Genomic DNA, 16282 nt, shown 5'->3' with positions numbered 1-16282 from the left:
CTGATTTGCATATAGCCATGTCTGAACTGGGGTGGCAGAGTGGGCTAAAGAACGGTGATGGATTAAGCCCAGATCCTTTGACTGGGTGTGAGTGTTTGATTGATTCAGATGCTCTGTCCATCACCACCCCCTTTTGTATCACTCTCCTCTTCTACCCCATCATCTGTCTCCAAGAGCATGCTCACTTCGGACCTCTCGGAGTGGGGCTTGCAGCAGTTCACGTGGAGGACCCTCAAAGGGTTCCTTGTAGTCCGCAAATCCACCAGGTAGGTGTCTTCACTTTTGCGCTCCACCACCTCAAATAGCCCAGTCCACTTGTCCTGCAAGACACAAGGTTCCACTGGGGCCATGACCCACACTTTTTGCCCAGGTTGAAACTCGACCAGGGTGGCATTCTGGTCATACCATTTCTTCATTTCTTCCTGGCTTGCTTCTAGGTTCACCTGAGCGAGTTTCCTGGAGCAGGCAGTTTGGTTGCGGAAGGCCAGCATGTATCTAAACACATGGTGGGTCTTCCTGGGAGCTGCCTCCCAGCCTTCCTTCAGCAAACTCAGAGGTCCTATGACAGGGTGGCCATACAGGAGCTCAAAGGGACTGAACCCAAGAGACTTCTGAGGCACCTCCCTGTATGCAAAGAGAAGGCATGGCAAGAGGACGTCCCACTTACGCCTCATGGGTTCTGTTAGACCCTTAATCATGCCCTTCAAGGTCTGGTTGAATCTCTCCACCAGACTGTTACCTTGGGTTGGTAAGGAGTGGTGAACTTGTAGGTTACACCACACTCCTTCCACAGGGATGTCATATACTTGGATATGAAATTGGTCCCCCTGTCAGAACCACCTCTCTGGGGAACCCCATGCAGGAAAAGAAACCCATTAACGCCCGGCCCACCACTGGCACCGTCGTTGTCCTGAGAGGGATTGCTTCTGGGTACCGGGTGGCATGGTCCTCCAAGAACAGGATGTACCTGTTGCTCATGGTCTTCTTAGGATCCAGTGGCCCCACAATATCCATCCCTACCCTTTCAAAAGGGTGTTCCAACAACAGGAAAAGGTTGGAGAGGAGCTTTGCCCTTCCTCCCACTCTTGCCTGGCAAGTTTGGCAAGACCTGCAGTGTCCATCTGACTGCCTTCGCATTTGCGGCCAAAAGAAGTGGGTGACAAGCCTGTGAAAGGTCTTGTGCTGCCCCAAATGTCATGCCAAATGCACTTTATGAGCCAGACCAGTAGGAAGGTCCTGAAGCACTGGGTTACCACCAGCACACAGGCTGACCCAGGTTCAGCCACCTTAGGCTCACTATACATACATACCATTCTCCCAGTAGATCAAATGTGATCCAGACTGATCACCAGCTGCCTGGTCTGCAGTCTGCCTCCGCAGACCATCCAGAGAAGGGCACTCCTTAAGCTCTGTGCAGAATTCCTCCCTGGTGAGACGCCCTTCTTGCTGCCAATGGGTCAGCTCAGAGATGTCCGCCAGTTCAGCTACTTATTCCCCTGTAGGCACCAGGGCGTCCCCTTCAAGGTAAGCCTCCTTCCGGTCCGTGGGAACTTCAAAGGCCGGTTTCCCATGCCTGTCCTTTATCTTAGCAGGGATTTGGGCCACTGTTTCAGGCTCCAAGTCCTCTTGATAACCCTTTCTGGCTGCCATTGAGGGAGTGGACACGCATGCCTACTCTGGCAACCCAAGCATCTCCAAGGGCGACCTGAGCTCAACATCCTCCCATAAGGACTGCTCCAGGTCGTTACCTAGCAGACAATCTACTGGCATGGTAGGGCTCACAACCACCCTCAAGGGACCTGAGACCCTCCCTCCCCCTGTTCAAAGGGAACCTGCTCCACCATACACTGGCTCTCTGAGTTGTCCACAGCAACTGCTTGGTGGAATGCCCCTGAGACTATCTGCTCCTCAGAGACCAGGTGACAACGGACAGAGATCACACTGGCTCCAGTATCTCTGAGAGCCTCTACCCTTTTCCCATTGATGGTCACCCAGGTGCTGTATTTCTTTGTGTTAGGGGACACCTGGTTTCCTGGGACCATCTCACTGTCCCATAGTGAGACGAGGGTCATTTCTGCAGAATACCCACCCTCCTGTGGGTACCCCTCCTCCCCAAGCGCTACACTAGCCAACACCTTGGTCTGCCCACCGGTGGGTGGCTGCTTCCCCTTTGGGCACCTGGGGTCCCCCTTCAGTTGACCCACCTGGTCACATAAAAAACACTTGCAGCCCGGTCTCAGAAGGCTATCTTGTAGAGACCCCTTTCTTCTTATCTCCTCGGGGGTGGGAACCTTTACCCTGGGTATTAGTTTGGGGCCCTTTAGAGAACTCCTGTGCTTTACCCTCTCCCCCCCCCCCACTTTTCTGCTGGGGACCCTGCCCACCTTTGGCTGAGTCTCTCCCATACGCTTTCTTGTGGACCCTGGTACTCACCCAGCGGTCCGCCTCCTTAGCAAGCTTCCTGGGGTCAGTCAGCTTACTATCAACTAGGTGCTGGCGCAGATCTGCAAAACATAGACTAGACAAGTGCTTCCACACAATCAAATTGTAGAGCCCCTGAAAATCTGTCACATTACTGCCCTACACTCAGCCATCCAGTGACCTGCAGAACGAATCTACACATTACAACCAAGTGTTGGCATCAGACTTTTTACTGGACCTGAACTGATCCCTGTACTTTTCAGGAGTTAGGCCATACCTAGTGAGGAGAGCATCCTTCATGTCAGCGTAGGTGAGGCTCTGCCCCTTACCCAAAGCTATCAGGGTATCCCTTGCTTCCTCTGGAAAGAGAGGCCATAACTCTGCCCTCAATTCATTTCAGGGACCCCATTCATGTGAGTGGACGACTCGTACCCTTGAAGCCACCTCTGAATGTCATCACCCTTGTACTCTTTGCCTACATTCTTGAAGATGTGCACAATTCTGTCCGCCTGTGCTGATGAATTGCTGCCACTATCTGAGCTGGGCCTACTCCTTAGTTCCAGCTCCTTAAGACTTCTCTCATGATCTAAGATCATCTTCCTTTCCTCTATGGCTATTCTTTTTTCTTCCCTCTCATTCTCCATCCTGGGTTTTTCCAATTCAAACTTCCTTGCTTCCTGCCTGTCCTCCATCTCCTCTGGGGACAAGCTACTGCTGCCTGGCCGGGAGGGTTTCCCCACCCCAAAAGCACATCCACCGTTGGAACAGGCTCCTCCGCTTCCTCGCTGGGAGTACCGGACTGCTCTCTAGTTGGCAAGGGCTTGCACCTTTGTCCAAACAGGGACCCTTCCTCCTAGGCAGGATAAGAGAGTTACACTCCTAAAATAACCCCTGCTCACCCCCTTGGTAGCTTGGCACAAGGAGGCAGGCTTATCTTAGAGGCCATATGTAAAGCATTTGCCAATAACCAGCAGTTACACAGTGTAACTACTACAAAAGGACATCACACCAGTTTAGTAAAATATCCAATATTTTAACTTAAGACAAGACTAAAACAGATAAATCTTCAGTTATCAAAATAACCTCAAAAAACAGTTCCTTGATGTCGATAGCTCTGTCCGGGGCTATCACGGCGTCATGAGCAAACACATCCGAACAGTTCTGGCTGACCTTGGCATCGCGGGCCAGCCACGATGTCGTGAACACCCGCAAACAGTATCTTTTAGAAATGCAGGGCGTTGGTGACTCTCATTGAGCCTCCGAAAGCACTGTGTCCGGAGGCGTCGGTTCCAGAGGTCGGTGCAGGAGTCGTTGGGGCCTTCAAAGTCACAAGGGTTGCTGGTCGAACTCCCCTCTGTTGAAGTCAGGAGCGCTGGTGTCGGGTGCTGCAGTGCTAAATGCAGCAGTGTGGCGTGCGGTGCCCTCGGGTCGCGGTGTGAGCAGCGGCTCAGTGGCGTCAGATGGCGGCGTCCGTGAGACCAGGGTCCCGGTGCGAAGTGGATGCAGTGCTCGTCACAGTGCTGGCAGGTCACGGTACAAGCAGCGGCGGCGTCATTGCTGGGCCGCTCTCGTCGGCTGACGAACTGGAGTTGATGGCACCGGCATCAGTAGGCCCAGGTTGTGGTGCGGGAAGAGGGCAGTGCGTCGTGTAACTTTACGAATGGTGCCCCCGAACCACGTTGCAAGCAGAAGCGTCGATTCTGTCGTGGAGCGGCGTCGTCAGGGAAACCAGGGCGTCGCCTTGAGATGGTGCGGAGTGCGGTACCCACAGGTTGGGGTGCGAGCAGTGGCTCAGTAGCGGCGTCAGCAGGCATCGGTGAGACCAGGGTCGCAGTGCGGCGGTGCCCTCTGCAGTGCCCTCAGGACATGGAGTCAGCAGTGGCGCCGTAGACGGCGTTGGGTTGCTTTTTCTCCTGTTGCAGCACAAAACACACAGTCCCTAGTACTGAGGGCTGAAGAACTTGAAGTCTTTGCTGTTTCTGAGACTTCTTGAACAGGGGGCAAGCTCTACCTCAATCCCTTGAAGAAACTCACAAAAGTAGATTGCAGAGAGTTCAGTCCATTCCTTTCACTGCCCAAAACAGAAGCAGCCACTGCAGGCCAATACAGCAAAGCACACAGCAAAGTGGTAGTTCCACCTCACATCTTATCCAGCTCTCCTTCTTGGCCGTCTTCTTAGTCCAAACGAGTTCTAAAGTTCTGGGGTTTGGGCCCCAATATTTATACCACAAAATCCTTTGTTCTCTGTAGTCAGAGATTGTCTGTACCTAGTCAAAACCAGTTCTGTCCTCCTGGGTGCAGCTTCCTGGCAGGAGGTGGAGACAGCATTGTTAGAGAGCAGACCTGACCCAGGTAGCTGAAAGGAAATCTCCCCCCCCCCTACTCTCTATTCAATGCAGGTCCTATTAAGCCCAGCCCTGACCCATCAGACCACTAGATCCAAGGCCCTCTCCAGCCCCCGTCACTCACAAACCAGACATGGAATACACAAACCCAGCAGAGACATACTGGATGGTTAGGCAAGAAAAGACCTACTTTCTAAAAGTGGTATTTTCAAACCCAGAATGTAAAAATCACCCTCACTAAAAGTTGAATGTTATCATTCTAAGTTCAGGCATACTAAACTCATTATTTAGGTCTCGCTGAAGCCATGCGTAAGTATTGCCGGGAGATTTTAGTAAGCGGTCCGAAAAGTCTACCCAAGCTGCGGATCAGACACAGTTCATGTGAGAGAGGCGTGTGCACAACGCCAGCCACGTCACACACCACCATTTGTCTGTGCCTCGGCATCAGACTTCAAAGGCAACCACTCCCCGCCCCCGCATCAGACTTCAAAGGAATCCGCTCCTCTGCCCCCTCGCCACAGCAATGCCGAGAGCTTGTTTATTAACCATGCTACTTTTTACTTTCATTAATCATGTTTATTTTCTTGGGGGATAGCATTCCTCAATATTTCGTTTACATTAAGTGTGCTATGCTGCTGCCGTCTGCTTCAGATAATAGTTGTTTCAAGCCATCACACTCCATTAGAGGATACTGCTTAAGTTCAGCATACTTCCCAATAATATGCTCACTGCGTACACCCTCCGTCTGTATTCAGCACCCATACTGCCCTGTGGTCTGTGCACACAGCGTCAATGTTCGTGTACTGTCTCCATGCACCTATACATTCTGTGCACATAACCTTACTCCCTGTCCAGCCTTTATTTCTTCCAGGTGTTTTCTGCATGCAGTTGGCCTCTCATGCACACAGCCTCACTCTTCCTGTCAGCCCCCATACTCCCATGTGCTCTGTACACACAGCCTCACTCGTTGTGTACTGCCTGCATGCCAACATGCGCTCTGAGCACACAGCCTTACTCCGTGTTCAGACCCCATGTCTTTCACGTTTTTTCACCTCGTATTTTGGCTTTTGCATTTGCCTACTCGTGCACACAGACTCACTGCACTACCTCCATGTCTTCATGTGCTCTTTGCAGACAGTCTTGCTCCATGTTCAGCCTTCATCTTTCCTAGGTCTACTCAGTTTGCTTTCAACGCACAGCCCACTGTTTGTGTACTGCTTACATCCCTCATGCGCTCTATGTACACAGTCTTGCTCCATGTTCAGCTTCCATCCCTCCTAGGTGTTCTCTGCGTGCATTTTGCCTTCAACACAGCCTCACTCTTCCTTTACTGCCTCCATATTCTATATGTGCAGTCTTACTTCCTGTTCAGCCTCCATCACTCTTACATGTTCTCTGCACGCATTTTGCTTTCAAAACACAGCCTCACTCTTCCTCTACTGCCTCCATGCCTCCATATGTAGGCACTTCAGAAATGCTCTGAAAAAGCGGATCAGACACAGTGCATGGGACAGGCGCACGCTCACCATTTGGCAGCCTGCGGCCACTGACAACAGGAAGACGCTTTGATCTATATCACTCCCCTCTCCCACTCCCTCCTCCCACTTGCTCCTGCTGAGCCTCACAAAGTGGCTGCATCTCAGCCACAGACTTCCTGGCTCGCACGCATTACGTTAAAAGACCAACAGTGTATTTAATGCTGCCAGCTCCCTCAGTTTCCTACCAGGGCACCCCATCACGGAGCATTACAGCACCACATCCCTCAGCATTGATAACTGCGTCACAGCTCACCTCTCGTTCCTAAGCTCCTGCAACGGCCATATTAGAACCCGCTTCTCATTCTTGTGCTTCACCCCCGCCCCAACATGCTCTCTACCTTGTGTCACAGCATTGCAGTCCCATGCCGCACAATCTTACAAATGTGTAACATAATCACACCATGGGACACTCCTGCATCAAGCGCTTCGCATCTCAGTCACCCCAGAGGCATATTTGGTGCTTATTTAGACGCCTGTGAGTTACAGTACAAGTCAACATCTCGAGAGGAATAGTAAGGCACTGTGTAAATAAATATATACATCCAGTTCATGCCACCCGGTTAGCCTATTGCAATTGTGTCACATTGCATAGTGATACTGCATCTAGCGCTTCGCATCTTACCAGACACCTCTAACTGCGTCAGAGGTGACCTCAACAGTATATGTGGTGCTTCCCAGCCTTGTGAGTGGCACTCAACAGGACACACACACAACCCCCCCACACACAACCCCCCCACACACACAACCCCCCCCCCACACACACACAACCCCACACACACAACCACACACACACACACACACAACCCCACACACACACACACACACAACCCCACACACATACACACACAACCCCACACACACAACCCCACACACACATACCCACACACACATACCCACATACACACACACAACCAACTCACACACTGCCTCCTCACACCCCCCTAAACATACACAACCCCCCCACGCATACAACCCCCCCACACACACAACCCCCTCACACACACAACCCCCCCCCACACACACACAACCCCCCCACACACACACAACCCCCCCCACACACACAACCCCCCCACACACACAACCCCCCACACACACGAACACACACACACAAAACCGCACACACACAAAACCGCACACACACGCAAAACCCCACACACGCAACCCCCCCATACACAACCCCACACACTCACTCCCCCACACACACAACCCCCCACACAACCCCCCACACACACCCACACAACCACACACACAACCCCACACACAACCCACTCACACACAACCCCCCCACACACACAACCCCACACACACATACCCACACACACACACAACCCACTCACACACTGCCCCCTCACACCCCCTACACACACACAACCCCCCCACACACACACAACCACACACACAGAAAACCGCACACACATGCACACAAAACCCCACACACGCAAAAAAAACACACACACAACCCCACACACACACAACCCCCCCACACACAACCCCCACACACAACCACACACACAGCCACACACACACAGCCACACACACACACAACCCAGTCACACACTGCCCCCTCACGCACTGCCCCCTCACGCACTGCCCCCTCATGCACTGCCCCCTCATGCACTGCCCCCTCATGCACCGCTGCCTCACACACACAACCCCCCACACACAAACACAACTCCCCACACACACACACACAACCCCACACACACACACAACACCACACACACACACAGCCACATACACACACCAGGATAGCAAAACAAAACATAACATAGTATAACAAAACATAGTATAGCATAACAAAACACAAAAAACATAGCATAACAAAACACCAAAAACATAGCATAACAAAACACCAAAAACATAGCATAACAAAACACAACATAGCATAGCACAACAAAACATAGCATAGCACAACAAAACATAGCATAGCACAACAAAACATAGCATAGCACAACAAAACATAGCATAGCATGACAAAACGTAGCATAGCATGACAAAACATAGCATAAGAAAGCATAGCATAACAAAACATAGCATAAGAAAGCATAGCATAACAAAACATAGCATAACAAAACTTAGCATAGCAAAACAAAGCATAGCATAATAAAACACAACAAAACATAGCATATCATAACAAAGCATAGCATAACAAAACCTAGCATAGCAAAACTAAGCATAGCATAATAAAACTCAACAAAACATAGCATAGCATAACAAAACATAGCATAACAAAGCGTACCATAACAAAGCCTAGCATAGCAAAACACAGCAAAACATAGCATTGCATAACAAAACATAGCATTTCATAACAAAACATAGCATTGCATAACAAAACACAGCATAACAAAACGCAGCATAGCATAACAAAACACAGCATAACATAGCATAACAAAACAAAGCATAGGATAGCAAAGCATAACAAAACAAAGCATAGGATAGCAAAACATAGCATAACAAAACCTAGCATAGCAAAACACAACAAAGCATAGCATAACAAAGCACAACAAAACATAGCATAACAAAGCATAGCATAACATAACACTCTGCACCCTCACACACTCTGCACCCTCACACACTCAGCACCCTCACACACTCTGCACCCTCACACACTCTGCACCCTCACACACTCTGCACCCTCACACACTCTGCACCCTCACACACTCTGCACCCTCACACACTCTGCACCCACACACACACTGCACCCACACACACTCTGCACCCACACACACTCTGCACCCACACACACTCTGCACCCACACACACTCTGCACCCACACACACTCTGCACCCACACACACTCTGCACTCACACACACTGCACCCTCACACACTCTGCACCCTCACACACACTACATAATTACGCTGCGCTCATCTCAACATACACTGCAAATACCACTCAGTGCCACATAATTACATGCCACATAATTACTCTACTGAATGCAACACACACTCCACACAATACCACTCAGCGCCACATAATTATATGCTACATAATTACACTGCACTCAATTCAACATACACTCCAAACAATACCACTCAGTGCCACATATTTACACGCCACACAATTACACTCTACTGAATACAACACACACACCACACAATACCACTCAGTGCCACATAATTATATGCTACATAATTCCACTGCGCTCAACGCAACATACTCTCCAAATACCACTCTGTGCCACATGATTACACGCAACATAATTACACTGCGCTCAACGCAACATACTCTCCAAATCCCACTCACTGCCACATAATTACACTCCACATAATTACACAGTTCTCAATGCAACATACACTCCAAATACCACTCAGTGCCACATAGTTATATGCAACATAATTACACTGCACTCAATGCAACATACACTACAAATACCGCTCAGTGCCACATAATTACACACCACATAATTACACTCTATTGAATGCAACACACACTCCACACAATACCACTCAGTGCCACATAATTATATGCTACATAATTACACTGCGCTCAAAGCAACATACTCCAAATACCACTCAGTGCCACCTAATTACACACCACATATTTACACTGCACTCAATGCAACATGCACTCCAAATACCACTCAGTGCCACATAATTACATGCCACATAATTACTCTACTGAATGCAACACACACTTCACACAATACCACTCAGTGCCACATAATTATATGCTACATAATTACACTGCACTCAATGCAACATACACTCCAAACAATACCACTCAGTGCCATATAATGATATGCTACATAATTACACTGCACTCAATGCAACATACACTCTAAATGCCACTCAGTGTCACATAATTACACGCCACATAATTACACTCTACTGAATACAACATACACTCCCCATATTACCACTCAGTGCCACATAATTACACACCATATAATTACACTCTTCTCAATGCAACGTAAATACACTCCACATAATACCACTCAGTGCCATATAATTACACACCTCATACTTACACTACTCAGTGCAACATAAATACACTCTATCTATCTGTCTATCTATCCATCGCCCTGACTCTCTATCGCACTCACTCTATCTATCACCATCACTCTTTCTGTCTATCTATCGATCGCCCTCACTCTATCTGTCTGTCTATCTATCTTTTGCCCTAACTCTATCTATCTATCGCCCTCTATCTATCTATCGCCTTCCCTCTATCTATCGCCCTCCCTCTATCTATCGCCCTCCCTCTATCTATCGCCCTCCCTCTATCTATCGCCCTCCCTCCCTCTATCTATCGCCCTCCCTCTATCTATCTATCGCCCTCCCTCTGTCTATCTATCGCCCTCCCTCTGTCTATCTATCGCCCTCCCTATGTCTATCTATCGCCCTCCCTATGTCTATCTATCGCCCTCACTCTATCTATCACCCTCCCTCCCTCTATCTATCTATCGCCCTCCCTCTATCTATCTATCGTCCTCCCTCTGTCTATCTATCGCCCTCCCTCTGTCTATCTATCGCCCTCCCTATGTCTATCTATCGCCTTCCCTGTGTCTATCTATCGCCCTCACTCTATCTATCACCCTCCCTCCCTCTATCTATCGCCCTCCCTCTATCTATCTATCGCCCTCCCTCTATCTATCGCCCTCCCTCTATCTACCTATCGCCCTCACTCCATCTATCACTCAGCACCACCACAGTATCACTCAGCACCACCACAGCATCACTCAGGGGAAATACAACATCACTAGGTGCTACCACAGCATCACTGAACACCACAGCATCACTCGTCGCCACCACATCACTCAGCGCCACTACAGCATCAATCTGTGCAACCATTCAACAACAACTGGTTCAAATATGTTCTCTCAATGTTTCAAGCTTTATTACAAATGTCACAAAAAGATGTTAATATTTCACTTCTGTGCTTGGATTTTCGTCACAATAAAATACAATTAACATAATCTTCACACAATTTTTTTACAAAAGTTTAAGCTATTGCCATTATAATTTCAATAACTTTTATTTAGGTATTAATTATTAAAAAATGTAAAAGCCATTGTTATTTGTAATATCAATACATCTAAGTCACGGAAATACAACACATTTTGCATTACAAATGCTCCAGGTGTCACATTTGCAAAAGTTAAAACTATTGGCATTATAAATGACAAAGCTATTAATTTCGATATTTTCAAAACCAACACATAAATAAAAAATGTGTCATTTACAATATCAATAGCTCAAACTTTCCTAATGCGAGACCGATTGCATTGCAAATGCTTGTTTTACCTTGTTCCCTGGGTAAGTTTGGATTAAAAGATGTTCTAATCAAACTGCCCATTCTTGCCTATGGGAACAGGTGTAGCCTTGCAATAGTGAAAAAAGAAATTGGCTGTAAATCACTATCAGGACATGCCACACACACCAGGGCATGTCCTACCTTTCACATACAATGCACCCTGCCCACAGGGGTACCTTGGGCCTGCCTTAGGAGTGACTAACATGTAGAAAACGGAAGGTTTAGGGACTGGCAAGTGGGTCTACTTGCCAGGTCGACATGGCAGTCCCAGACTGCACACAGGCTCTGCAGTGGCAGGCCCGGTTTTCATTTACGGGCTGTTTGTGTGGGTGGCACAATCTAGTGCTGCAGCCCACTAACAGCGTTTGATTCACAGGCCCTGGCTCACTCAGTGCACATCACTAGGGACTAACACATAAATCAAACAGGCCAATCATGGAAACACCAGTCCATAACACATTTTCCACAAGAGCACTTGCACTTTACTACTGGTCAGCAGTGAGAAAAGTTCGCAGAAACACTACGCCAGCAAAAACAGAGTCAAAAACCGGGAGGTCAGAAAGCAAAAAACTCAGGGGAAACACGCCAAAAAAAGCCAAGTCTAACACTCTTCCTTTGCTAATGTCTCTTATCAGTGAAACCCCTTATATTGGGGTGCCTGTCCAGTCACACAATTTCTTGGTGATAGAGTGGGAGGTTTGAGGATGTTCTTCAAGATCGGCATGCAGATTATATGAGACATGTGAAGGTACCCTGTCATCTTTTCTAGGAATCCTTCCCAGTTTCCCCTCTTCTTATATTCCCCATATTTGTAGACCTTGGTTCTGAAAGGTGCTTTGCACAGAACGAAAGTATAAGTTACTTAAAATGCATTCCACTCTCATAGACGTGTGGTGATAATCATCTTTTTCCCTGATTCCCTAAGGGGAATATTTAAAATGGTCATCCTGGTTGAGATTCCTCATGCTATAGAGTTGCATGACTGGTTGTTGAGGTATATTTTCAGCATGCCTACTTTCAAGTCCCTACAAGATGAGCCACAGGCTGTACTCCCACTCACAGAGAGATCACTTCACCAATTGGCAGCTTCAGAAACCGAGAATAGAAATGTTCTGCCTGCCTGTCTTTGACGTCCATGGATGGCTGCAGGAGAACTTCTTTCATCAGTATACTGTGAGGAGGGGCGAGAGGAGAAACCCCATTATCCTACCTCCCAATCAATATCATCCAACACATCAGGATTAATAAGCAAGAATGTGATTTAAATCATCAAGGATACCTTTCATTTTGAAGAAATGCCCTCAACCACGTTTCATGACATGCTTCATCGTAGTATATTTTCACACCCAAAACATCATTATTTGTATGGGTGTGCTCACCCAGTGTTTGAGAGGACAAGATATATTTTGGGGATAAAGGAACTTTGGCTAAAACAGTCTATGGGGGATACCCAACCTTATGTTTTTTTATTTCCTGGTTCCCCTGATAGGCTTAAAAACTTCAGAGTGCGATAGGCCTAGTTTATTATCACTCGGCCATCTATTCAATATCAACATGTTTCAGCCGATATGTTGCACAGAGATTGGGTCAATAACCTTCTTCAGAACTATTTGATCCCTAGGCCCTTATTGATTCTACAGTACCAATCGCCAGTCATTCAATTCAATATGTTAGTCAAGAGGAGAAAACATTTGTAAATGGCAAAAGAAAATAGTTAATCACTTTTTGGTTTAGCTACTGGGTTATTTTCAAGGCTTACAAAGTTAATTCTAGAACTGGGGTTTGCACAGGAGCATCCCCCTGTAGTTAATCAGTCTCCAAGGTATGGATACCTCCAGAATTGCTCTGTCAAACCCTTAATGTCAGTGCCTGTAAGAATATGGTCACCATGATGCCATAGGAAGCAACATAGTACCATTCAGCCTAGAAAAGAATCCATGTTGCAAGGAAAAGTACGTTTTAAGATGATCTCCTTAGAGTGGGCATTAAATTAATGCAGTGTGCTCTCAAAATACTTTCTCTGTCCTGCCCATGACACCTTTCATGTTATGTGCATTAAAAAGGGACTTGGGTGATGGAAGTTGGTGGGTCTGGTTCTGTGGGTTTATCCGGAAAAAGATGGAGTCTTCCTTGCTCCAGGAATCTAAAATAAGGCTTTTTATTTTTTTTTTTAACATGTTTTGCACTTGCGTAGTATAATCCTACATTGAGACACTGCCTTGCATTCGACTAACGGAGCTAAGAATCAAGGAGTAACTTTACATTGTCATTCATTACTGATTTTCTGCATACTTTATTTGGATTGTAAATTTGTTTTCTAGAAAAAGTATATTTTGTTAGGAGTGTACAAGACATTAAGGTTACCCTGTTGCAATACCTTGTGAGTTTAGGTATCAAAAAGAACAGAGTTGTTTAAGATTCTTGTGCTTATTCCTTTGTCGTCTGCAGGATATGAAGTCTAGCTCCTTGATGAAAGTACTGCAGACAAAGCCTATTGAAATCAAGGAGGAGCTAAGCCGACGTCTATTGGAACTGCTGGAGGCCTGCGCAAAGCGGTTAGTTGGTGATGATGCCCTGCGACAGCATGTGCTGCACGAGCTGTTGGCTGAGATCGAGGAGGATATTGAGCAAGTCACCGGCAAGTACAACCAGAAGCGCCAGAAGACCATGCTCACGGGGTTAGCAGCAGGAGTGGCAGCCATGGTGGCAGCGCCAGTCCTCTCTCTCTCAGCTGTGCCCCTATCTGTTGCAGCCGTGGTCGGAGGATTCACAAGCTTGTTTGCGGGTAGTCGTATGCGGGCCGCTGCCAGGGCAAAAACGTTTGACCGGAAGAAAAACTGGAACCAGCCTGAGGGATCTGGACAAAATGGAGACTTTTAATCAGAGAACAGAAAACAGAGAAGCTACTAAAGAACACAAATGGTGTACCTCTCAGGGAAGTTTGGTTGATACATTTCATGGTCCTGTCATCTCTCTCCCCTCCCCCCCCCCCTTTCAAGGCCATTAGTCTACTCTCCAAATTACCATTCCGCAATAATTTACCTTGCATCTGTAGAAGCATCATTAAATAAGCACAGCTGCTCTAAATGTTTATATTTACAGACCACTGCTTTGAATAAAAAAAAGCTTTTCCAAAGTGGTTCCTTTTCAGGTCGGCCGTAGAGAACCATGTTATGAAAGTTACACTATTGGAGTGGTAAGATGGTAAGAGAGTGAGTGGTGTATGGAATGATTGCAGGAAGTCCCATAGCCCCCAAGTACTCCTTCTAAATTGGTGTCTTTCTACTATGGAAGTAGCCTCTCTGACGCTACTTGTGTTGGTGTGCATTAAATGGAGGATCCATTCTTACTTGTTGTTTTCGAGGAGGGAGTAGACTTCTAACATCCTGACTTGCTGATTTGCCCGCTTTTCACTAAATGTTTCTCTTTATTAATTCGATAAACACATGGCAGGGCCCTTTAAAAGCTATACTGTTGTTATATTAAAGAGAGGCCTGGTATGCTTTGCAGGAATTCCAGAAACTCCACAAATGTAAATAGTACTCCTCTTGCATAGTTGATTCTCAGGATATTCGTTAGGATAAATATTTATGCAATGAATCTAAATGGGAATCATTTACTTAGCTCTAGATTGTGTTGCCTGTCAGGTGTGGCTTCGGTCTTTGTGCACTAACGCTGGACACTTGTGTGCTTAACTGTAAGACCTCTAAAAACGTATTGCAGCGCCAAATGAGCAGATTTGCCTGTTCAGTTTTACAGGATCACCACAACCAGCATGATGAATTAATCCACTTAAGGCCTCATTATATATCAAGATTCTCTGATGTGGGGCAGATATGCTCCCCCCAGAATTACCAATTTTGGGGGAATCAGTGTTTCTATCTGAAGAGGGATTTACCATGGAACAGGAGGTGTACCTTAAAGGTACCCTCAGAAATGGGAAACTACTGGAAAAGTAACAACACCCACCTGATTTCGCAGTTTTTGTTTCAAAATGTTCTTTTTTAGGTTTAAGTTTAGAAATGCTTTATTAAAGAGAATGCAAAAAAAAGAGAAGCAATTACAAGATGTTAAAAATCAAACCAATCAAAGCTTATGTAAATAAAGTGTTATGAAACAATACACCTAACTATAAACAGAAGCAAGAAAATGTACATATAAAAAACATCTATAATTAGTGAAACATACACTAATACGCTATGGACCAAAAAGCTTGAATTGAAATGTAAACACAATACTAAACATATGCATTTTGACAATTTTTTGAGAAGAGAGAGTGAAAATGAGAAGAGAAGAAAGAGAAAAGAGAGAAAGAGAAAAGAAAGAGCATAATACTGTATACATCAATAGAGCAAACATTACCAGTAATTCGATAATAAAATGTAATCCACAATCTGGTCTTTATGGGGGTTCATAACTAATAACCTTAGGTCTGATAGAGACTACTAGCAGCAGATTCCTTGACGTAGAATTATCCCCAGGCATGAGACTGGATCTGGAAAATTTTCTGCCCAGCATCCCTGTGTGCCGGGGGCTACGGCATCATGTGACTCCACCCCGCCGTTGTCTGGGCACGTGACGTCAGCGAGGTCACATATGTCCCCCCCTGGTGCGCATACAGCAGTTTTTTCCTTTTCTGCTTGCAACATGGATCCGGAACGTGCTCCTGGCCTGTTTCGGGCCTTTCCCTTTCGCTTGTTGCGTGTGCGCCGTTCCTTCGCCG

The 16282-nt window shown here is 46.9% G+C and overlaps 1 protein-coding gene across 1 annotated transcript in view; it reads left to right on the top strand.

Moving 5' to 3' along the window:
• LOC147703662 (RING finger protein 112-like) overlaps window positions 1-14695 on the top strand; it is a 247865-nt gene extending 233170 nt beyond the window's left edge. The window contains exon 13 of the mRNA XM_086932000.1: window positions 14008-14695. Within this exon, the coding sequence (XP_086788126.1) occupies window positions 14008-14439 (432 nt within the window). The 3' untranslated portion in view covers window positions 14440-14695. The remainder of the gene's footprint in view (window positions 1-14007) is intronic.
• The last annotated feature ends 1587 nt before the right edge of the window (window positions 14696-16282 follow it).

Source organism: Lissotriton vulgaris, chromosome 7 (genome assembly GCF_964263255.1).
Source record: "Lissotriton vulgaris chromosome 7, aLisVul1.2, whole genome shotgun sequence".
NCBI classification, from domain to species: Eukaryota; Metazoa; Chordata; class Amphibia; order Caudata; family Salamandridae; genus Lissotriton; species Lissotriton vulgaris.
This window is presented reverse-complemented; position numbering and strand designations above follow the sequence as displayed.